Genomic DNA, 23,926 nt, shown 5'->3' with positions numbered 1-23,926 from the left:
CACCATGGAATTAGGATCTCTTACTAATTTATTTTGTCTCTTTGCAATAGCGGAGTTACCACTTGAGTTTCCAGATGGGACTACACCAGTTACATGCCGTGTCTCAGTATACGATAGTGCTGCAGATAACAAAGTTGGTGTAGGATCCCTTTTGAATAAAGCTGTTGCTCCTCCATTACCTGTTGACAGTCTCTACATGGAAGAAGTGCATGTTAAGGTTTGGCCTATCTATTTGCAGTTTCTACACCACCCATTTTTGGTCAAGTTCTTATCCATATTTGTTTTCAGCTGCCTTCATTTTAGCAAGACTTTTTTTTCATGTCAGCATATCTTTCTTATATGCTTTCTTTCAGTTGATATCTGCCTACTTTTCTTCTGGTTAACATCATGTTATATAGATGTATTGCTAACCGTTTTTTGCTGTATAAAATAATGTAATATTCTTTCGACATTTTGAAGATCATTTTTTGTGGTTGAACTTTTGTAGTTCTAGTTCAAAGTAAGGTAGAAGCTATTGCTTCTTCTGGTGGCAGGGTTTCTGCTTAGAGTCTAGCTGCTTGATATTATAGACTATCTATATTATATAAGGGAGTTTCTCAGATATTTAAGTTATGGATTTCATGCAGCTTGGTGAAGAACTATGGTTTACAGTGGGTGGCCAACATATTCCTTTTGGTGCATCACCACAGGTCTGTTTAATTTTGGGTTTAAATCACTCTTTTGTTTTCTTTCCCAACGCCTCTTGTGCATGATAACTCTTCTGCCTGTTGTTCTGCTCTCTCTTATCTAAGACAATAAGGCTATGTTTGGTTTGAAGGAAAAGGTAGGGAGATCTATACAAGGTTTGTATGGGTTTCCCTACCTTTCCATTCTTTTTCCTTCAAACCAAACACAGCCTAAGAGTTTAGTTGTTACATGTAATTCTCTGTTATCAAAATTGCTGCTACTGTTTAGCTGCATCCAATTCCTATCCTCACCATCATCAGTGCCATTGTCATTGCATTTTAACTGTATAACTAGGAACAGTTTCCGTAATAAAATGAGTCAAATCATTTATCTTGGAAGAAAGTTCAGCTTTCAAAAATTATGTAGATGCTATTGATAGTTTAGGATGCAAATGCAATGGTAACCTATGCTAATGACTCAGTTGTTCCATCTTTTGTGAGTACAAATGCTTTACATCTTTTGTGGATGTACATAAAATGTATCAATTTTTTTTGGATTGATTCTAGGCTGATCCTGAGGTTCATCTTTTGAGCTAGTCAGTAATATCTGAATCATCCTAAACATGCCTTGGGATTGCTGTGTTAAAATGTCATTTTTTGATGGTTTAGATGCTAGGGATATTCTCTCTCTCTCTCTCTCTCTCACACACACACACACACACAGATTCTATACATACTTTGGATCAAATCAAAATATCAGCAGAAGAGATCTGATTCTGTATAAGTCAGGAAAATGGATCCTGACTTGTATAAGCAATACATTGTAAACAGAGACAATTCTTCCTCAATTTAACTTTTATTGGTCACATTTAAAACAAACAGAAGGAAATGTCATGATTAACTATTTTTCTCACACAAAACACACCATCTACTTGAAATATGCTTATACTGCATACCTTTTACTTGGTGAACCTCAATTTCATACAAGGGTATGGTGTTAGAATTAATTATTACGGCTTTTGTAGGTTACTGATCACCTGATTCTTGGTCTGCAACTTGGCTTGGGATGGGACTAGGATTTACACATCTAACCCTTAGAGTTGGGCCTGAAGCCTAAGGATATGAAATGAGGAAAAACCCAAGGTTGTCAGCCTGATTCGAATACAACATAAACTCTTAACACAACTTAGTAGGTTGTATCACATTTAAAAGAAAACCTTGGGTTTGGGTTTGCTTGGATTTAGGGCTTTTGGTCTGAATAGGGGTGACAATTTCAGGCTCAACCCATGTGACCCACCCAACCCACCCATTTATACCTCGACATCACCCAATGGGTGGACTTAAATGGGTTGGGTTGGGTCAGGTCGTGGATATTTATTGGGATGGTGCATGAATGATAAAAGTATTCCTAGTCATTATCTCATTAATCCTTTGTAAATAATGCATTAAAGCAGCCTTTAATTAATTATCAACCCATAATTTATGCAACTATTGTAATTATTAATTAATTCCATGTAGTAGGGATGCTAATGGGTTGGGTTTTGCTATGGATCTGGATCAACCCATACTGATCCAAATTAACTCCCAACCCAGCCCAACTAAATGCAAGCAGGCTATGAAAGCCGACCTGACCTGCCAAACATATAGTTCGTCCATATTCAACCCATTCCCCACCTGAATTAAATCAAGTCCAATCCATTGCATATATAGCTTGGACCAATCCACACAAAGTCTGAATTAACCTAAGCCGACAAGAAACCCAACTGAGGCTGATAAACCCTTGGTTGATAAGGTTTACCACTTAACCTGACCCATTGACATCCTTAGCCATTATATCTAGATGTATACTCTCGTAATTTTGTTGAGAAAAGATAACAGAGTTCAATCAAGGGACGGATGTACATGGGGGATGTAAAATGCCTTGTCAACAAAACAAAAAAGAAAAAAAAACAAAAAAAAAAAACAAAGAACAAAGAACAAAAAAACAAAAAACAAAAAACAAAAAACAAAAAACAAAAAACAAAAAACAAAAAACAAAAAACAAAAAGCAAAGCCCGCTATTAGTTTGGCACTGTATGTGCATTATACAAAAAATTCCCTTCCCAACCCAGATTTTGCTAGGTTATTTGCCAACTGGTTTAACTCTTTGGGAATCCATCTAAAACTGTACTGCAAGCAAGAGGAAATCTCCCAAATTTCTAACAAGAGGTGAGAGAGCTTCCAAGGATCAGTGGTCTGTCCAGGCACCCAATTTTTGACATTCCTCGAGTCCCTTTCCACTGCAGTGGAACTAAGCTGCTGCAACTTGGCAATTCTGAGGCTTTAAAGGAAAGCTCAAGACTCTGCTTCCGTTGCATCAGCTGCCTTGGGTGGACCACTAAAAATCCAAGCCAATTCTCCATTTGATCTGCACAACAGGCCTCCTATTCCAGCTGTGGAGGACCCCTCCAAAGTCTTCCTGAAACTTCCATCAAAGCTCAGAATGAACTTGCTTTCTTTTCTTTGGGTGATTTTAATGGGAGGCCAAAAAAGAGAGGTCGACAACAGAACTGGCCAATTTCTTTGCAGGTCACTCTAATTGGTACCATCAAGGACTTTACTGTTCACCATCCAGTTATTAAGATTAGCCAAGATACCACCTCTAAGAGTGTCCAAGGAGGAGTATTTCTCTTCGAATATTCTCCTATTTCTTTCCTCCCAAATGTTCCACATGACAGCATGAATAACTGCTTTCCAGAAGCATCTTCCTCTCTTGCCCAAATTGATCTTCAGCCCTTGCCAAAGAGTAGATGAACTCTATAACAGAATTTGGGGGAGTCCAGCTAAAGCTGCCCATTGCTAAAGTGTCAAGGAAAATTTGCCAGACTCCTAGCCACCTTGCAATTAACGAGGAGATGACTGATTTTTTCACCATCACTGTAGCACATGATGGAAACAAAAAGGAGAGATGTAAAGCCTGCCTTGAAGCTTCTTTTGGAGGTTGTCGCAAGTATTTAGCTTTTCCAAGTTTCCTCCATCTAGGGCTACTGGGGGTAGCCAAATGTTTTTGCCCGGAAAAGGAGAGGGAATAGGGGTGGTGGTTAGATGTTGAAGGAAAGAAAGGGTAGTAAAGGATCCATTTGGGGTTAAGGACCGGATGAGCTTGTCCATTGTAGAGGGTGAGACAAAGACTTCTGAAGAGTAATTAGTACTCAACATTTGATTAATTGCTGAAACCAACCTGTGATTAACTACAACAACCATTGTAATTAATTGTCAACCCAAATCATAATTAACTACAACTAACCCTCACTAGTGCAGGCCATTTAACTCCATTTAAATTCCCCATGTAAAAATGGCATGCATGTGAAGTGATTTGAACCCAGAACACTTAGCTGATAAACAACCACTCTTACAATTATGCCATGTCAAATTCGTTAAGAATAAGATGGTTTTAACTTTTAAGCTATTTTCCTTAACTGAATTTAATATTTTTGAGTGTCAATATAATTTATGTTAATTTTATAGAGTTTGTATACATGTTCTAATCAATGTTGTAAATCTCAGACTGAACATAAAGCCAAAATGCTCTTTGAGCCACAGTTTTATTTACTTATTTTTCTTATTGTAATTTGGCCACGGTTTTATCAATTTTTTTGATCAATAACAGAATTTCATTAGAAATATTAAAAATTTTCAAGATAGGGAGAGGTAAACTATCTTAACTCTCCACAAACAAAAAAACTATTACAGCTGAGCCCAAAACAACTTGTTACTCCCCACCCCTTGTTTTGTTAATACATCAGCAAAACCGTTTGCTGCCCTTTTTACCCAGCTGAACTGCACTTCCATACCTTGAATCATCCACTTGAATCTCTTTTTTTTTTTTATCATTATTGAAAACCCAAAAAGCTTTATCTTCCTTTTGCAATCACTCCAATACCAGCTTTAAATCACCTTCTACAATCAGCTTTCTCACATTCAGATCTTTTGCCTTTTGCAATCCTTCCATAACCGCCATAACCTCAGCCCTTAGGGAGTCACCTATTCCAATCGGGCCTGAATATAGACCAATGATCTTGCCTTCACTGTCCCTAAACACCCCTCCAATACCATATGGACCTAGATTCCCAGCACTACTCCCATCAAAGTTCAACTTAATGTAGTCAAACATTGGAGGAGACCAAGCAGGGCTTATATTAGAATTGTGGCAATCAGAACTAGCCACTTCCTTCCATTTGTTCATGATATCGCCTGTTGAGAAATCAGCAAATATCTTCATAGATTTTACCCAATGAACCACTCTCACCATAATGATTTCAATGACAGCTTCTCTACTTCTTTCCTTGTCTAAGAATTATCTTGCATTTCTTTCTTCCCATAAAGTCCAGCTCACAGCCGCCCTTACACATCTCCATAATACTCGTCCCCTTTTCTTTAGCCTTAACACAAAAGACACCAGTCTGGGGATAAACACCAATTAGCCCTTTTCCTTGTGAGCAAGTCACAAGTATTAATTCTTTCCAGGAAGACTTCCCAACAAAAACCTCCAACTCAAACTGTAAAAACCATGATTTAATGACCATTCAGTTTGGCCAAACTCTTGCAACACTAATTTTAATTCTTCTACTAGTTTCCAAGTACACCTCATAGTTGACACAATGTTTTTAATCCGTAGTTGAACTAGATGATTGGACCAATTATCCACCACCTGGCCACATTTCCATGCCTGTTCTGTTGAAAAAAATTGACTTGGTCAACTACCCGATGGTCCAGTCAGTTGTATCTATTCATTTCTTGTTTTCTTATATTTTTAGCCAATAATTCTCATTTATCGCACTTATTTTTGTTTCATATGATGAATATATGATATTAGAGACATGCCCAGTTTTTTTACATATTTTTATACACTTTGTCTATTTTGTATTTTTATTTTATTTATGACATAATTGGATGACGTAGTTGACCTGGAAGGTTGATCTGTTAACCAGCCTCTGGGACAAAAAATGATTCAGTTTCTAGGTCTGTTTTTAAAATATCAAGTTCACACTTCACGCAATGATCATAGTACTTGTTTATAACGTAAATATATCATATTTATAGTAATATGAAGCTTAGATTTAGTGTTATTGATGTATTTGTGGGATTTATTTAAGGGTTGGGGGCAGGCTGGTTTGAGCTTGGGCCTGGGATATGCCCCTTATTTAAGATAATTAATAGGTTGGGCAGGTTGGATTGGGTCAAGGCGGGTTTGGATTGAACCTTAACCTTTTAGTTTTATTTAAATAGGTTGGCAGGTTAGATAGATGGGTTGAAGCTCAACCGAACCCCAACCTATTCAATTGCCTCTCCTTCTGGAGATTAAAGAGAAGAGATAAGATAAATAATATTTCTTTCTTTTTTTTTTTGATAAAAAAATAGTATTTCTTTCTTAAAGTCAAACTTAATGAATCTCATTTAAAAATTACCTTTAGAGTAGAGTTGAATGGTGTGTATATAAACACGTATACATATATATATATATATATATATATATATATATATATATATATATATATATAGTGTACATAGTCTGTATTATGTTATAGCCTAGTGACATAATGTATTATATACAGTTATACCCAAGGGGTTGAGTAGGGTAGGTCAGACTACCTGATGCTTCAACCCAAGCCCAATGTGATGCTGGAACAGGATTGGGCCTAGCTTTTCAGGTTCAGGCCCAGTTAGTGCCCAAAAAATAGCCCAACCTGTGCCAAAGCTTGTAATTGTACCCTGTCTAATTCTTGCTGTGGGTCAATTGGGTTATATTAGTCTATATTGGTGTTTTGGCTTTTTTAAGTTTTTTCTTGTTCAATTCTGTTATGTTCTTATTAATTATATTTGATAACCACTCTTTCCAGTTTCTTTGTGCCTTATGTTACTTACTGTTCTACAGGATGTGTGGACTGAATTAGGACGTCCTTGTGGAATCCATCAAAAGCAGGTAAAGATTTATGCCACTTTTAGAAGCTGAAACTTGAGACTTGTATGAACTGCTCCCAACATATATGGATTTGGAACAATAAAACTGTGTGTTAGGTCTTTATCCACTCCACCCGTCCCAAAACCCCAGATAGCTGGGACCAACATTGGTTAATGGTTTTTTATTAACAAATCTCTGTGTGTGTTATGTGCTTGTATAGGAGGACGAGAAGAAAATAGATACAAAAGAAGATTGCGTACATTCGATGTTTGATTAACTCTTCTGTTTGACACCAAAATCAATCTTATACTCCCATTTATTTCTTGAAGTCTTTGTTCACTAGTGTCAGCTGGTGACCTTGCAAACCCTATGCATTGCTATTGAGTTGCTTTTGAATATTCTTTTGTCCCCCTCCCTTACAAATATGCCAAAGGTTCTTGCAAGAGTTTGGTTTAAGGAGTTACTGTGGATTTCATTTTGAGAGGATGGTCTATGGTGGCTGGTTTTACTCCTCAAAGAACACAAGTAATCCAAGCATGAGTAGTTCTGGATTTTAAAAATATCAGTGGTACTAATATGGACTCCAGTTTTCTTCAGCAGGGTGTCAGTGTCTTAGTTATATGAGAGTTGGGTAGGGGTTACTGATTTTGGGAAGAATAAGTGGTTTATCAGATGAGTGAAAGGTCGGGGCTGAAGATTGGATGTGGATGTGGCTGTTGCTAGTTTCGATGCTGATAGGTGACAAAATGATTTTCTACTGTGTAGTTTTTTGCCTTCTGGGTTGGGTGTATGAGTTTTTTATTTGTTTAAGCAGGGGCTGTGTATTTGTTATTGAATAGTTTTTGCCTTCTGGGTTGGATTTGGGCGAGTCATAAAGATGAATTTTGATGGTTGCTCACTTGGAAACCCCAGTCCTGCAGAAGGGGGTGGATGTTCTTAAAGACCATTTGGGCAAATATTATCGTAAGTTACTTGATTCCAGCAGGTGAAGGTAACTCCATTAGAGCTGAATTCCTTGTTTTCTACTTTAAGGACTGAAACTGACTTTTTGTCAGGCTGGAGTGGATTTTAACTGGAGGCGGCTATCAAACTGTAGTTGGCTGGATGCCTAGAGTTTCATAAGGTCCTTGGTCATTTAGGCACCTGACTAGAAAAGCTAAATCTTTAGCCTGCAGACTGAACAACTCGTTCAGAACTTCAGATGTGCTTCAGGATTGGTTTATGACTTAGCTGACTTTTGGCAACAGCATGGTAAGGGTCTAAGACTCTAAGTGATCATCTTTGGTGGTGGTGGGTCACCAGGCCAGGACTCAGGAGCCATGTTGTAAAACAGCTCTCTATTGCTGTTTGCAGCTTTTTGTGAATGCAGCTATATCTGTATGCTAATTCCTTACAGTTTAAAGTCTTTAGGCTATAAGAGCTTACTCTCTCACATCACATGAATAAAATTCTTTTATTTGTACTTTTTCATTGCTGACAAAGTGGGATAGAAACTCAGGCTAGCTAATGGTCTTTTCCTCCTTGAGATCACTTCAGAGGAAATAGATGGCAAAGATTGTTGAGGCACATGGTTTAGAATCTTTCATTTTCTGTTGGCAGGGTTGTATTTTGAGACTTATGCTGACCTTGAGTATGTATCTTTGTAATAGCCACTAACCAAGTGAGTGCCTTCACTCCAAGAGGGATTGGGCTGTTCCAAATCTCTGTCAAATTGAAAGTTGTGTCAGTCACCCCTCTAATTAGCTTTTTATTTGGAGTCACTCAATTTGTGATCATTAATCCTTGCAAATGGACATTCAAAATCTGTCTCAGTTAGTTTATCCTCTATGATCAATGGTAACCTTGTGCATTCTTCCAATTCCAAATCCATTACCTTGTAACAATCATTACTTTTACAAATTCTAGATGTATTCCTGTTGTACAGTTGAGGGCAAGTGTTGCATAGCTTTATGTCCCAGTACTGAGCTTTTTCCCATAACCTGATCTAGTTCTGTTCCTCCAATTTAACAGTACTGCATAAAACAAAATCTGAAGTAATTTACCACACTAAACTCGTGAAGAACATTTTAGCAGTAATGTTTCTTGTTATCTAAAAACTAAATTCGTGATATTTGGAAAGTTCAAAAGAACTATCTGGTAAAATGTTAAGAATTTAGCAAATGCTCATTACTGCTGCAATACTATCTCAAGAATAAGATTGAGGTTCCTTGTTGAAAACATAGTCCAGGACCTCCAGGTACATGATGCTCTTACGAGTTATTGTCAAAAATTATACTTTAGCGAATCAAGCATTTGAATTCAACTTGATGGGCTTACATTCAGTCAGCAATGAAAGTTACCCTACTAGCTTTTACAAGGTATGCTTGTAAACCCAACTGTTATTTTATGCGAAGGCTTCTCTATGCAGTACATGGATAACCCAACTGTTATTTATTTATTTATTTTTCATTCTGGTTCAAGGGAGCTCAAGGTCAAGGGTTAAAAGATTTTAGACCAATGAGTCTCCTTAGCAGAATTTACAAGATAGTTGCAAAAAATCTGGCTATTAGATTGAAGAGGGTCATGGATCATATCATTTCAGCTTCTAAGGGGGTTTTGGTTGAAGGCAGGCAGGTTTTGGACCAAGTGGTGGTCACAGACGAATGTGTAGACTCACAAAGGGAAGAAAGTAAATTGGGTGTATTGTGCAAAATTGATATTTAGGAAGCATTTTTTTGACCAAAAGTAACCGAGATTTTATTAAAAGAAGAGGTACATGAGAAATGTGCATCAAGATGAAAAATGAAGAAAGCAAAATTACAAAGGCAGAAAACTGTCGCTAAACAAGAATTCTCTATGAGCACCAGTTTTAGCTAAATCATTTGCTAGAGTGTTTTGTTCCCTGGGGATCTAACTCAGCTTCAAATTCATTGAGCCCGTGTTGTCTCTAGCTTCTGCCAGAAAATGATCCAATCTCCAAGGCCCACCATCAGTTTTCTTTAGCCATCTTATGGTATTAGCAGAATCACCCTCAATGGATAGAGAGGAAAAACCAAGCATTTTACCACAACAAAGTTCCGCCTTTGTAAAATCAGCAATTCCTATCAGATTACTAAAAAGCCCAACAAATATTCCCATCTCTATCCCAGATTACACCTTTGATCATCACTAAATTACTGGACCCTTGGGTGCTCCCATCAAAACTTAATCTCGTCATCCCATCCTCCCTTGAAAAGCAGTGATATGAGAGCCCGACTAGGGGAAGAGTATAGGACTTGCACCAAATTTCTTTGGAGATCATTCTATTAACAGCCGAACAGAAGAGAGGAGAGAAGAGGAAGAGATGAGAGAAGAGAGAAGAGGAGAGAAGAGAAGAGAGAAGAGGAGAGAAGAGAAGAGAGAGATTTGGAGTCTACTACAGTGCTGGCAGTGCCAACTTATATTAATATGTATAGGGCAACCATAATTAGATGTCAATCATGAATACAAACATAAAAAATTGCTTTAATTTGTCCAAACGGATCCTAGCTCAGTAGAATACAAACATAATAAATAAAGCTAACATTCCAACACTCCCCTCAAGTTGGGACATGGATGTCAATCATGCCCAACTTGTCACACAAATTATTATGCCGCACGTGTTGAAGGCCCTGGGTGAAGATGTTTGCAAGTTGTTCCTCTGAACTAACATAAGGAGTGCACACTTCTCCGCTCACAAGTTTTTCTCTAATAAAATGCTTGTCCACTTCAATATGTTTTGTTTTATCATGGAGGACTGGGTTAGCAGCAATGTTGATAGCAGCCTTGTTGTCACAGTAGAGTGACATAGGTTTATTAACTGCAAAACCCAACTCTCCTAACAAATTTTTTATCCACATCATTTCAGCAACTCTATGAGACATGGCTTTGTATTCTGCCTCAGCACTGGATCTAGCCACCACACTTTGCTTCTTACTTCTCCAGGTGACTAGGTTTCCTCCCACAAAGGTACAATACCCATTGGTAGATTTTCTGTCATCGATTGCCCCTGCCCAATCAGCATCTGTATACATTTCCACTTTCAAATGCCCATGTTTCTGGAAAAGCAAACCAACTCCTGGGAACTTCTTGAGGTATCTAAGGATTCTTTCTGCAACTTCAAAGTCAGTTGTCTTAGGATTATGCATGAACTGACTAAGAACACCCACTGCATATGCAATATCAGGTCCGGTCATAGACAAATATAAGAGTTTCCCTACAAATCTCTAGAACTTCTTTACATCTTTTAAATACTCCCCCTGACTGTTTCCTAGCTGATGATTGGGTTCAATGGGTGAATCGATTGGTTTCAATCCCAACTTGCTTGTATCCTCTAATAGATCTAGTACATATTTTCCTTGGGAAATAAAGATGCCCCTTTTTGAGCGGGCAACTTCAATTCCATGAAAATAAAGTAAGGGGCCTAGATCTTTCACCTCAAATTGAGTGACTAGGAATTTCTTCAGTTTCTGTATTTCAGTCTTCCAGTCTCCTTGATTACTATGTCATCAACATAAACAATCAAAGCTGCAATTTTCCCTTCACATTTTTTCACAAATAAAGTATGATCTGACTGGCATTGTTTGAAATGAAACCTACTAAATCAAGCCCGAGGTGATTGCTTCAACCCATATAAAGATTTTTTTTAACTTGCACACCATCTGACTGGCATTCTTGATATCCAACTGATGAAGTTCCCAATCAAGGTTAGCTGCCAGTGAGAGGAGGATTCTGATTGAATTCATCTTGGCTACTGGAGCAAAGGTCTCTGCATAGTCTACTCCATACACTTGTGTAAACCCTTTGGCCACCAATCTAGCTTTGTATCTTTCTATTGAATCATCAGTTCTATGCTTTACTGTGAATACCCACTTGCAACCCACTGGTTCCTTCCCTTCAGGAAGATCCCCTAACTCCCAGGTGGCATTTTTGTGTAACGCATCAATTTCTTCCTTCATTGCATCTGTCCATTTAGGTTTGGATAAAGCTTCTGCCACATTCTTAGGAACAAAGACACTGTCAATAGAGGAAATGAATGCACAATATGGTGAAATATGATCATAGGACACAAAGTGAGATAAGATGATTAGTAGTACAAGACCTAACACCCTTTCTCTTAGCAATGGGAGCATCAAGATCATTAACAACAGGAGGATCAATGTTAAGAAATTTAGGCATATCAATGGGAACAAGTGTACCTGGGTGATGAGGAGGATCTACTTCTGGAGAGTCCGATGATATTGGTTGCATAGTTTTAGGTTCCATGGCTCTTGAACTTTGCTGGCTCCTATGGCGGCGAAGAGAGACTTGAAATGGAGAAGGGTTGGGAAGAGGAGGTAGTTGAACCTGAGTGTGTTTCTCCTCAACCCTACTCCCCCCCTGAGGAGAAACCGAGAAGAAAGGTTGACTCTCAAAGAATGATACATCCATGGAGACATAGTACTTGCGTGAAGCAGGATCATAGCAGCGGTAACCCTTTTGAGATAACAGATAACCAAGAAAAACACAAGGAGTGGCATGGGGATCGAGTTTACCGCGAGTAGGAGACAAGTCATGGACAAAGCAACGACACCCAAAGACACGCATTGGAATGGGGGACAACAGAGCTGTAGGAAACAAGAGTTGATGTGGGGCCTTATACTCTAGTAACCGAGATGGCATACGTTGATGATATATGCAACACACATAACAACATCCATCCAAAAACGTTTCAGGACATTCATATGAAGTAATAAACCACGAGCTACCTCAAGTAGATGACGATTTTTCCTTTCAGCAACACCGTTTCGTTGAGGTGTCCTGGCACAAGAGCTTCGATGAAAAGATCCACATGAAGCAAAGAACTCCGTGAGATCACTATGGAAGTATTCTTTTGCATTGTCCGACTGGAAAATGTGGATTTCAGTTTGAAATTGAGTGAAAACCATTTGTTGAAAGTTTTTCACAATCTTTGGCACTTCATCTCTAGATCGCATAGGATACACCCAAGTATATCTAGAGTAGTCATCGATCAAAGTAATCACATATTTATATCCAGTCTCAGTAGGTAGAGAAATAGGGCCCCAAACATCAGAATGGACAATATGAAAAGGAAATTCAGATCTTTTATTTCTTAAAGGAAAGGAATTTCTACAATGTTTGCTCAAATGGCACGTATGACACTGCAATTTACTAAATAACAGAGACTTAAACAACTTAGGAAACATAAGTTTTAAAGACTCAAAACGAAAGGTGACCAAGACGATTATGCCACAAGTAGGCATGACTCTCACTAGAAGAACTTAAAGACTCAGTAGCCACAAGACCAACTTTATTCTCCAACACGTAGAGGCCATCCACCATGCTTCCTCTACCAATCATTTCCCCTGAGGTCAAATCCTGAAACACACACGAAGAAGGAAAGAAGGTCACTGAACAATTCAAGGAATGAGTAATACTGCTAATGGAAAGTAAATTGATAGGTAATTTAGGAACATGCAACACATTAGAGAGGGTAAGACCAAGAGGAAGGGAGATGGTTCCTTGACTTGCTATGGTGGAATAAGACCCATCAGGCAGTCTCACCTTATCTCTCCCAGAGAGGAGGTTATATGTTTGAAATAAATTTGACTTACCAGTCATGTGGTTTGAGGTTCCAGAGTCAATTATCCAAGGGGAATCAGATGTATGAGATGGCAAATGGAAGGCAGTGGCAGTGTTACCTGATGTAGATGCAAAGGAGGTAGGAGTAGGGCTAGAATCCATCTGGCGAAGTGTCCTACCATATAATTCCAAGTGATCATCAAAGGAGTTGATGATCTCTTCTTACTCGGGTCTGACTTCTTACTCAATTCTTGAGCCCAATTCGGCTTGCCATGAAGATCCCATCATGTGTCTCTAGTGTGCTTGGACTTTTGACAATGAGTGCACCAAAGTTTGTCTTTGTCATCCACTCTCTTCTGTGAATCTCCCTTTTTAAAAGAACCTCCAACATTTGAACTTGTACCCCCTCGGACAGCTAGTGCAATCGATTCCCCTTCTGTACAATTCATCACTCTTCTTCTGCTCTCTTTAGACTGAACTAGGGCATAAACTTCTTGGACTGAAGGTAGGTTCTTACTTCCTAAGATTTGTACCCTCATGGATTCATATGTAGGATTCGGCCCCGAAAGAAAGGCAAATACCCGTTGCTGGGAAACAAGTGATTTGTAGGCCTTTGCATCCTCATCGCACTTCCAATTCACATTTTGATAATGATCCAGTTCATTCCAAATTGATGTCAAGTCTGGATAGTACATCGAGAGACTCTTCTCCCCTTGCTTGCAAGTGGAGGATTCTGCTTGTAATTGATATATCTTTGCATAGTGTCTCTGTTCTGAATGGGTAGATTTTGCTTGTTCCCATATTTCACAAGCTGTTCAGCCCACATAAAGGTTTTCCTTACTTGTGGCAGCATGGAAACCAAGAGCCATGACATCACCATGCTATTTTTTGGTCACATCTGTCATGTTCAGCACTACCGATCTTTGGTTCCTTGATTTTACCATTAATATACTTAATTTTTCCTCTAGCAGTAATATAAAGTTTAATTCCCCTAGACCATTCAAGATAGTTCAGTCCATCAAAGGGGATTACAGCTATGGGGAAACTCTTATCCATCCCCCCACTCATTCCATTTTGACCTCTTGAAATTCCTGAAGTTGCAGAATTCTCAGAGCACACGATTCAAACACCTTTCAGACCTTACACACACCTTATGATCCCTCCTATCACCAAACAAACAGTCCTAGAAACACTAAGGATGAAGCCCACATGCACACACTGCAATCTGGACACAATCTGACCACAAACCAGCCTAGATTGTCCAAAAAAGGCAAGATTTTAGGGTGATCTCAGAGCTGATCTGACCTAGCAGTCACACTCCACCAACTTCCAGACACCCCAAACACATCGACTGCTAGGAGGGGTCATAAACCAGTATGGTAACACCACAAGGGTTAAAAGATCAGGTCATCCACGACCTACAGATCTAATTCTCATACATGGGATCACACGATCCATAAAAAAAAAGAGGTTCAAACCTCACAGCTTCTCAAAAATCATTCAGCAGTCTGGAGTCATATAGTTTCTTCTTGGTACACGACCAAGGAAAAGGAAAAAACACTAAAAAAATCTGTACCAGTCGTAGGTCTGCACTTTTTTGATCTCAGTTGAAGAAGACAGCAGGTTGAAGCCTATTCAATCTGCTCATAGGCCTAGCAGAACCGCTCTGATACCATATTAACAGCCGAACAGAGGAGAAGAGAGGTAGGAGAAGAGAGGAGAGAAGAGAGAGGAGAGAGATTTGGAGTCTGCTACAGTGCTGGCGGTGCCAGCTTATATTAATATATATAGGGCAACCATAATTAGAAGGGAAAGGACCCTTATGCCCCTACTTAAGTTACAGCATAAAAAACAAGAAAAAACTGCTTTAATTTGTCCAAACGGACCCTAACTCAGCAGAATACAAACATAATAAATAAAGCTAACATTCCAACACATTCAAAGAGATACCAGCAAACTCTTTTGAATTAACTGCCCATGGATTGCAAAGAAAGATGATAGAGGAGATCAGGTCTTCAACTGTTCGGGCTTTATTCTCAAAAACCCTGTTGTTTCTTTCTTCCCACACCCCCACATAACTGCTTGAGCTACTGGACTCCAAAACAGCTTGCCTCTTCTTCCTAATCCTCTACTTCCCATTGCGACATAAACTCTACGGCCTACTTAGGGAACACCCAATTGAGACCAACTAACCTGAATAAGTGACACCAAATCCTCCTTGTTACAGAACAATGTAGAAAAAGGTGGTGCTCAGTCGACTCCCCATCACTTATGCACAGGGGGTACACATATGGAGAGATACACCATCTACCTTTGTTTTTCTTTTCTAACAGGTCACACATATTTATTTTCTTTAGGCATGCCTCCCATACAAAGAAAGAACCTTTCTGAGGAATTTGGGAACTCAATACTTTCTTAAACGGGAAGCTATGTCCAGTTCATTTGACACTAGGGCTTTGGAAATGGAATTCGTTGAAAAGTTTCCAGCAGGGTTAGGTGTCCAAACTCTTTGATCAGGGGTATTAGGAGATAGGTAAACCTCTCTAAGGGAATGTAAAATGTTTGCAATCTTGACAATTTCATCTCAAGGGCCTTCTGAAGTTTAGGTTCTAATTAATTTCTGGGGGTGAAGGGGGTAAGGCAAGAGGAGATCGTAGCTTCTTGGTTTTGAGATAGGTTGAAGATTCAAGAGTATGCAATGGCTAAGGAACTCTCACCCCACTGAACATCTGTCCAAAATTTTATCTTATTCCCATATCCCACCTTATATCTAATAAAAGCAATGAATAAATCATAGGTTGAAGAGATACCTTTCTAGGGATTGTTTACTGTCACTTGGTTCAAGTGGATTTTGCATTCTTGCTATCCCGTCCATTTGCATTCCTCCCATACTTGCTGCTAATGATGGAAGTCCAAATAGATCCTGTCTCAATAGGAAATCTCCACAGCCATTTCACAAGAAGGGCTAAATTGCTCTCTTTAATATGACCAATTCCTAGCCCACCGACCTCCTTAGGTTTACAAACCTGATTCCACCTTACTAAATGACAATTCTTTTCACTTCCTCCATCCCACGGCAAATCACGTTGGAATTTCTCGATCTTGTTATTTATTTTAACTGGGATTCGGAACACAGAAAGGAAATAAGTTGGTAAGTTGGCAAGAGATGCTTTTATTAAAGTAAGCATGCCCCCTTTTGAGAGATAACATTTCTTCCAAGTAGCCAATCTTTTTTCACACTTCTTGACCATTGGATCCCAAAGATTCTGGCTTCTCAGGTTTCTGCCAAGAGGCATCCTTAAATAGGAAATGGGAAGCCTTTCCACTTTGCACCCTAGCACCTCCTTATACCTGTCCAGAATAACATCACTTACATTTATGCCCACAAAACTACTTTTTGAAAAATTCACCTAAAGCCCTGTCACCTTTTCAAAGCAATTAATCACCCACTTCAAGCTGTAGATGCTATCCCAGTCTGCTTCCAAGAAAATAATAACGTCATCTGTGAAAAGTAGGTGGAAACTTGGTTTTCTTCTCTCCCCACCTCAAAGCCTTTCAACAAATTTTGGTCCTTTGCCTTCTCAATCAAATAATTGAAGATGTTAGCTACCAATGTGAAAAGTAAGGGGGAGAGAGCGCAGCCTTGCCTTAGGCCCCTACTGGCCTTGAAATAGCCTTTAGGTTCACCATTTTTCAATATTGAAAATAAGCAGAACCTATTGTTATTGATCATGACATGTTTAGGGAGCATATTTCCATGCTAATTGTTATTGACCATCTTATTTGAAGTATGGGTTTGCATTAAGTCGATAAAATGAATAAATGTTCCTTGCCCTTTTTGTGTCTTAATTATGGAGCTTTAGAAGGATTCTTTGATGGTGAGAATAGGAGTCCTTCAAAAAAATAGTGAGAATAGGAGACAACACAATGATCATCTTCCCCTTTTTGTTCGTAATTTTGGTGGAAGCTCTTAGCAGACTGGTACAAAAGGCTGATGTAGTTAAAACTATTTATCAAATAGCTCCTGGATCCGCCGTAGTTTCTCATCTACACTTGATAAATGATGCTATACTTGTGTTTGTCATGCCGAACATGAATCACTTTGACACCTGAGGTGTACCTTGGGTTGCTTTGAGGTAGTTCTGAGGCCTAATATGAGATATTTTTTTCCACTAGGAACTAACAACTGATCAAGGGCTATGTTTGTTTTTTTGGGTTGGGGGGGGGGGCTCCGAGTCATAGTAATCATATTGCAATTTGTCTACTCTTTTATCCCTATTTCCTGCTTAGGATTTGGTGGATGAAAGAAAATGACTTGCTTTGAGATGGTCAATATGACGAGAAGAATATCATCTAGTGGAATGAAAAGGTGTACACTTCCAAGGATAGAGATGAGATGGGGTTAGGTTGGTGAATAAAGGAGATAGGGAAGTTTTGCAATATAGAGATGTGTAACTTTTACCTGGTACTTCTGTGTAGAGCATGGATAGGGATCAATGCCAACCTCAGATCCATATGGACTATGGCTTTAATGCTTGGTGTAGAATCCTTAAGCAAGCACCTGATTTCACCAACAACATCTCCTTATGGTGTGGAATGAGCATGGCTTGGTTTTGGGAGGTTAAGTTATGAACATGATTTGATTGAAATACTACATCAGAAACTTTTGAAACAATTTAAAGACTGTTTATATGATCTAATTAACCTTTTGATGGATGATTGGATTATAGCCTTGAAGGACATTAATGGCCTTGACCAAGTGGTTTTGTATTTCATCAGGATGTTGTTTTCTCTGTGGAGTTTGGTAAGCTATAAGAATCTTTCTTAGGTGTAATATCTTCTATAAATATTTTCATACATATACTAAATAATTTTTTTATTACAAATCAAAGAAAAATTTAGATTTAGTTATTAAGGTATATTGATGATTATAGGTACAGTGGAAGGCACCCACAGGTTGAATCTGACATAAGAAAAGGCTGAGTTCTAGATTAATTCCTTAGTTTTAAATGCCAACCACAAGTATATAAATTTAAAAATAGAAATGCTATTTACTACATAATGACGCTTCTTATAAAAGCATTTTTTAATGGATCAATTTTATATGAAAAAGTAAATAATGATAGCATCATCCATGCCTTATCCCAACTATAGATTTCAGAAGACCGCACTTGAAATCTATTAAATTTATTAATTTTCCAGAATCCAGACACAACATTGCAACTTTTTATTTAATAGATCAATTTCATATAAAAAAACTACTCGCAAGTGAAGAAAATTGTAAACTTTACAAATAAGAATTGCATGTAGTTGGAATTTCTAGATGCTATTGCTGCTGTACCATAATAGCTACATACCTTGGTTTATTACTGTAAATACGAGGAATTACAAAAATTCCTTCTCTTTTATCTTTATTTTTCCTTCTTTCTTCTTCTCTCTTCAATATTTGGGTCTTTTTACATTTCAACAGTAGAACAGTAAAACCAACCATGGGTAAATATATAGTATATTTAGGATGTAATAACAGACACATTAACATGAATTCATAGCATTAATATTACAATAAGGTGTCAACCTTGTAATTTTTTTATCTACTTGGTGTCTTGAAATATATTGGAGTCCCTACTATGGTGGAGAAAAAAAATTTGCCACACCATAAAGCCAAAATTGAGCCAATCATCTTTGAGAACCGTGGGTTAAGCTTGCTTGTGACAGCCATTTTTTTTGGCTGCACTATAGTATTTTCCAAGATATTGTAAGTGAATGAATGAAACATTCTTTTTTTATTATAAAATAAAAAAAGTTCATTAAAAGGGAAAAAAGGCAAAGAAGGAAAATCTAGTAGGCTTTGTGACCTGAGAATTTACAAAAATGTTAAACCTGCAGAATAAATTGTTACCCACTCAAAGAACTTCCTTACTAACACCACACAATCTAGATTCTAGCATCACCAGCAACTGCCTCCTTTCTCCACCCACTTCGTTTCCTAACATGCTCATACTGCCAGTCATTGCAATTCTTGCTGCTTTCCTCTTCTCCCCTTCTCCCTCTTATAATCTTAGGATTGCTTCTGTCTTGTTTTGGTTTTGAAGATAGGCTTCACTTCTCCTCTATGTCTCACCCTCTCTTGGTCTCAAAATCACCCACTCTGTACTCAATCCTTGGTCTTATTCTGCACCTCCTTCTCATTTGTTCCCCATACAGCTCAATGATTAATCTTTCCTTTTGGTTACCCTCTGGTTTCCTGGTTTTCTGCACTCCCTTTTCTCCAACACCTTGAATGCTCTCTCAGCATACTCCTTCCCGTCAATAAAGAACCTCCTATCTAGAATTGGAAATCCTCCACCTATCTGGAATTACATTAAACTTAGAACTGAATTAAGAAGAAAAGTTAGATCCTTGGGGTTAAAACAACAAAAACTATAGTAGTGCTGAGGTCAAGGCATGAAGATTTTGAAATCATCATTTGAAGTGCACCACTTTCCTGACTTATTTTCAATAGTCTTCACTATTGGGCATTTTAAGCCATGTGAATGGGGTGAGAACATGGGGTTCACACATGGTAACATGAGAGGTTCCTTCTAAATGGTTTATGTTCTTATGATTTCGTGGCCCACAAGATGGTGACCATTTATGTCATGCAGGTTGACCAAATGGTGATTCACTCTGCATCAGACCCTCGTCCGCGAACAACTCTTTGTGGTGATTACTTTTACAATTATTTCAACCGTGGCCTGGACATATTATTTGATGGGCAGGTATTCTTTTCTCTTCTTCTAGTGATGCTATTTTTAGTTATAATCATGCATGTTAGATATCTTTCCTTGCAAAATTTCAGACTGTTTTGCTGAATGTGCAGACTCATAAAATCAAGAAGTTTGTTTTGCATACAAACTATCCTGGTCATGCAGATTTCAATTCATATATCAAATGCAACTTTGTTATATATGGTTCTGGTGGGAGTCAATCTCAGGAAGACAATGTTTCTAAGCATTGTATTACACCAAGCACAAAGTGGGAACAAGTAAAGGTAAACATTTTTGTCATCAAATACATACTTCTTCTGTGGTACACATGCAGAGGAGATTGGCCTACAATGACGAATATTGGAATTTGAACCTTAATTTCATGATTATCATCATTTAACTTATTTTGTGGAGCGCGTGCCTCATCTTTCTCATTATAATGTCATTTCTTTGATGGAGAAGAATCTCAGATCTTACTAACTCTTTTGTTTTTGAGAGAAAGGTAATGTATTATAAAAGGCAAAAATAAAATATACAAAGCCCTGCTCAAAAAGAAATTGACACTGAGAAGCTGATTACAACCTGTCTATGCATTGCAGCCCATGAGTAGATTCTGCTCCATAAGCTTTTTTTAAATTTTATTCTCTGTATTGCATTTATTTTCAAAAGTTCTCCTATTTCTCTCCAATCAAATAGACCAAATCACTGCTGCCGGAATTACTTCCCACAATACTCTCCCTCTCTTGGACAGACCCTTGAGCTGCCAGCACTACAAAAGGGATTTCAGGTCTTTTGGGAAACAGAAACTAACATCGAACAGCCCCCAAAGCTTTCCACCAGATCTTTCTAGCAAGCTTACAGTGAATGAATAAATGCTCTGCATCTTCTGAAGCTGTCCTGCATAAACTACATCTGCTTGGCTCCACCACCAGTCCCCTTTTTGCAAGTAAATCTTCTGTCAGGCATTTTCCAAGAGTGACTGCCCATGACAGGAAGGCTACTTGAGGTGCAACAGGCTTCCAGACTCTCTTCTCCGGGAAATTCTCCTCCCTGTTTATTTTTTATAGAACAGAGAAAACCCGAGTAATCTTCCAACCAAATTCTTCTAATCAGGGTCTTAGATTCTTAATTCCCACATAAAAAATATTGATTTTATAACTTTAATTGCTTTTTAAGAAGATATTTTATTAGAATAAATGAATGAATGAACAACATTAGCAAATAGGGGGTTCTTGAAGCTTTGGTGAGCAAGTGAAGCGAGCGAACCAGAACAAAGTTATTATGTAAATGTGTTCATATGTTTACATAGTGGCACCTTCAATAATAGCTGAGGTTTGGCATTGGTTAACTACATAATGGCAAAAGTTATTCTGTAAATATGTTCATATATTTCTGCCTTTTTTTTGATAAATTCATATGTTTCTGCCTATTGAAAGGACATCTTTGATCTTGACATGTCTGGTTGATTATTCACAAACATCAATTTATGAATTTGTTTGTAATTCTGTTTTCACAAAAATGTATTTCTATGACCTAGATTTTTAACTCTGTTTTTAGTCTGGTCATATTTATTTTAGAACATTTGTTGGTTAGATCATTAAATCTGTATCTAATTGACTATTCTTTTATTAATGATTGTGTGACATGCATTTATGATTGTGTAGCATCTGGTTTTTGTTTTGGTGTCTGTTTTTCAATGCTTCCATACTCTCATAATGACAACTGGAATTGCACTTGATTTTAGGAGATCCTTGGGGAGTGTGGGAGAGCTGCAATCCAAACGCAAGGATCCACAAGCAACCCCTTTGGATCTACTTTTGTATATGGATATCAAAATGTTGCATTTGAGGTAAAAATTAGGTTTACACCTGCAATCTTGTATTGTCAATTGATTTTATTCTTCTTCGTCCAAATAAAAAAGGTATTCTTTTTTGAGGTTTATACTTTTTTTAAGAAAAGAAAAAGAAATATATAATTGTTGTTTATTCTTTTCCATGTGACTGGTGAAAGATTTAAATAACATTTTTATTCCATTAATTTACCCAGGTTATGAAGAATGGGTATATTGCCACTGTAACACTCTTCAAGTCATGATGAAAACCTATTGGGTATGTCCGCTATTCCACATTCATTTTTTGCTGACTATTAGCCACTGTTTATCTTTCTTTTTATCATTCAACTGTTTCTCTGCAAGAAGGGAAGTGCATTTTTTAGACCCCGCTTCTCAGATTTGTTCATTAATTGGGTTATTTCAAGCAATTATTTATCCTACAAAAAAGTTGTCCTTTTGATATTGAGCTGTGTGGGGGTGGGGTGTTTTGGTTCACTTAAGTAGAAAAGCGAAAGCATATGCTGGGTTTCTCATCCATAAAATACCTTTGCTGAGTGTGTGTAAATAAATTAGGCTTGCTGGCTGTTTGATAACAGCTGAATGGCTGAACTGAATGATTTATTATTCTTTAGTTTTTATTGAAAATTATTAAAGAGGCTGTAAGGCTCCGAATGACTGAAGCTGAAGTTGGATTGATTACTCTACCATTGAATATTTAAATATTTAATTATTTTGTGCACCAAGAGACGGAGCATTAAGTCATTCAGTTCAGCCACTTGCTGTGGTATCGAATAACCCCTAGCATAATGAACTTACTTATGACTGATAATAAATCACTAATGTGATAAGTGTTACATTTTGATGAGTAAACCTATGATAAAATCTATGAAGGATCACCATGAAGAACTCTTGTGCATTTTTAATATTCAGATGAAGTTGTAGCTTAAGTTTCCAATTTTATTACTCTATTTTGGCATCGACTACGTTGTGATCATATCAGACTTGCAATTTGCTCTGTAATATGGATATTGGGATTTCTTGAAAGCAAAAATGGTGCAACGTCCTGAGAGCATGGCGTCCAGCCACACATTGAGAATATCTGCCCATGAATTTAGCGTACAATTATGGGAGATATTTTGCTGATGTGTGGTTGTATGATGTGCTCTCAGAGTGTTAGCATAAATTTTGCTTTCAGGAGATCCAGGCTTGTAAAATAGCTGAAAGGTTTGCTTTCCTGGCTATTTAGCTAAACTTTGAAACTTCCTTTTCTGCTAACCATGTGCAACATGCATAATATTGATTAGCTTACACGTTCTACACTAAGATATTATACATCACTAATACCTTAGATGAGCTCATTTCTCAACCTTTCTCATTGTGTTGTATTTGTTTAGGACGAAATTTTGGTATGCTAGGGTATTTGTTAAACTAGTTGGGTTAAGATTTCCTTTTTTACAGGTAGGTGGGAACACTTGCAGTCAAACTGGTTTCACTGGATTGTGCTTCCACCATTCGCCAAGCAGTTAAGTAAAGCTGCTCAAGAGGGAGCCCTTGCATTGCTGGTGTGATCGGATTGTACTGCTGCTGGCAACAACAAAAACTGTACAGAAAATGTAATAATAAGTTGTACAGGTGCACTACATTCTAGTGAAGTGTTCTTTATTTATTCTGTAACTAAATATAGGTCAAAGATTTCTTCTGTAAATAAATTTATAATGGTAATTTTATGCTCCCCTTGGATTCTTGAATACCTATTATCTTCGCCGCAACTTCTCTGTAACAGCTAACAACAATTGGGCTTGTGCATATCTACCAAAATAACATATTGTGGTAGTATTTTAGGAATAGATTGCAACCAGTGGAATGTGAAAGATGCATCTCTTTAAGCCGGGGTGCAATTTGGTGGGTTCGGGCTGAAGATTTGTTAAAATTTGAATGGGCCTGGCCCGAAAGACCGGTCCAATACTGTATAAATTGCTCATATCGAAATGGTTCTTTTTTTTTTTTTTTTGGATAAGACCAGAAGGGGTTACACAAGTGACAAGACGGGGGTAGCACGTCCCCACGGATCAAAATAGTTCCTGTCATCTTATAGAGTCGGCTTTTCTTAAGAGTGTCCTAGTTGAGCAGTACCCGTCCTGTCTTTTTAAGGCTCAACCCAACT

At 37.9% G+C, this 23,926-nt stretch overlaps 1 protein-coding gene across 1 annotated transcript in view; it reads left to right on the top strand.

The window, feature by feature from the left end:
• Positions 1-23,512, top strand: part of LOC148851220 (PHAF1 protein At3g51130) — a 37,920-nt gene extending 14,408 nt beyond the window's left edge. The window contains exons 7-14 of the mRNA XM_088943884.1: positions 51-217; positions 627-689; positions 6,580-6,627; positions 19,830-19,943; positions 20,045-20,215; positions 21,676-21,780; positions 21,978-22,039; positions 23,221-23,512. Of these exons, the coding sequence (XP_088800010.1) occupies positions 51-217; positions 627-689; positions 6,580-6,627; positions 19,830-19,943; positions 20,045-20,215; positions 21,676-21,780; positions 21,978-22,025 (716 nt within the window). The 3' untranslated portion in view covers positions 22,026-22,039; positions 23,221-23,512. The remainder of the gene's footprint in view (positions 1-50; positions 218-626; positions 690-6,579; positions 6,628-19,829; positions 19,944-20,044; positions 20,216-21,675; positions 21,781-21,977; positions 22,040-23,220) is intronic.
• Positions 23,513-23,926: the final 414 nt, after the last annotated feature.

Source organism: Nelumbo lutea, chromosome 5 (genome assembly GCF_056320005.1).
Source record: "Nelumbo lutea isolate HS-2025 chromosome 5, American lotus-T2T, whole genome shotgun sequence".
Lineage (NCBI taxonomy): Eukaryota > Viridiplantae > Streptophyta > Magnoliopsida > Proteales > Nelumbonaceae > Nelumbo > Nelumbo lutea.
Note: the sequence above shows the minus strand (reverse complement) of the source record. Positions and strands in the feature narration are given on the sequence as shown.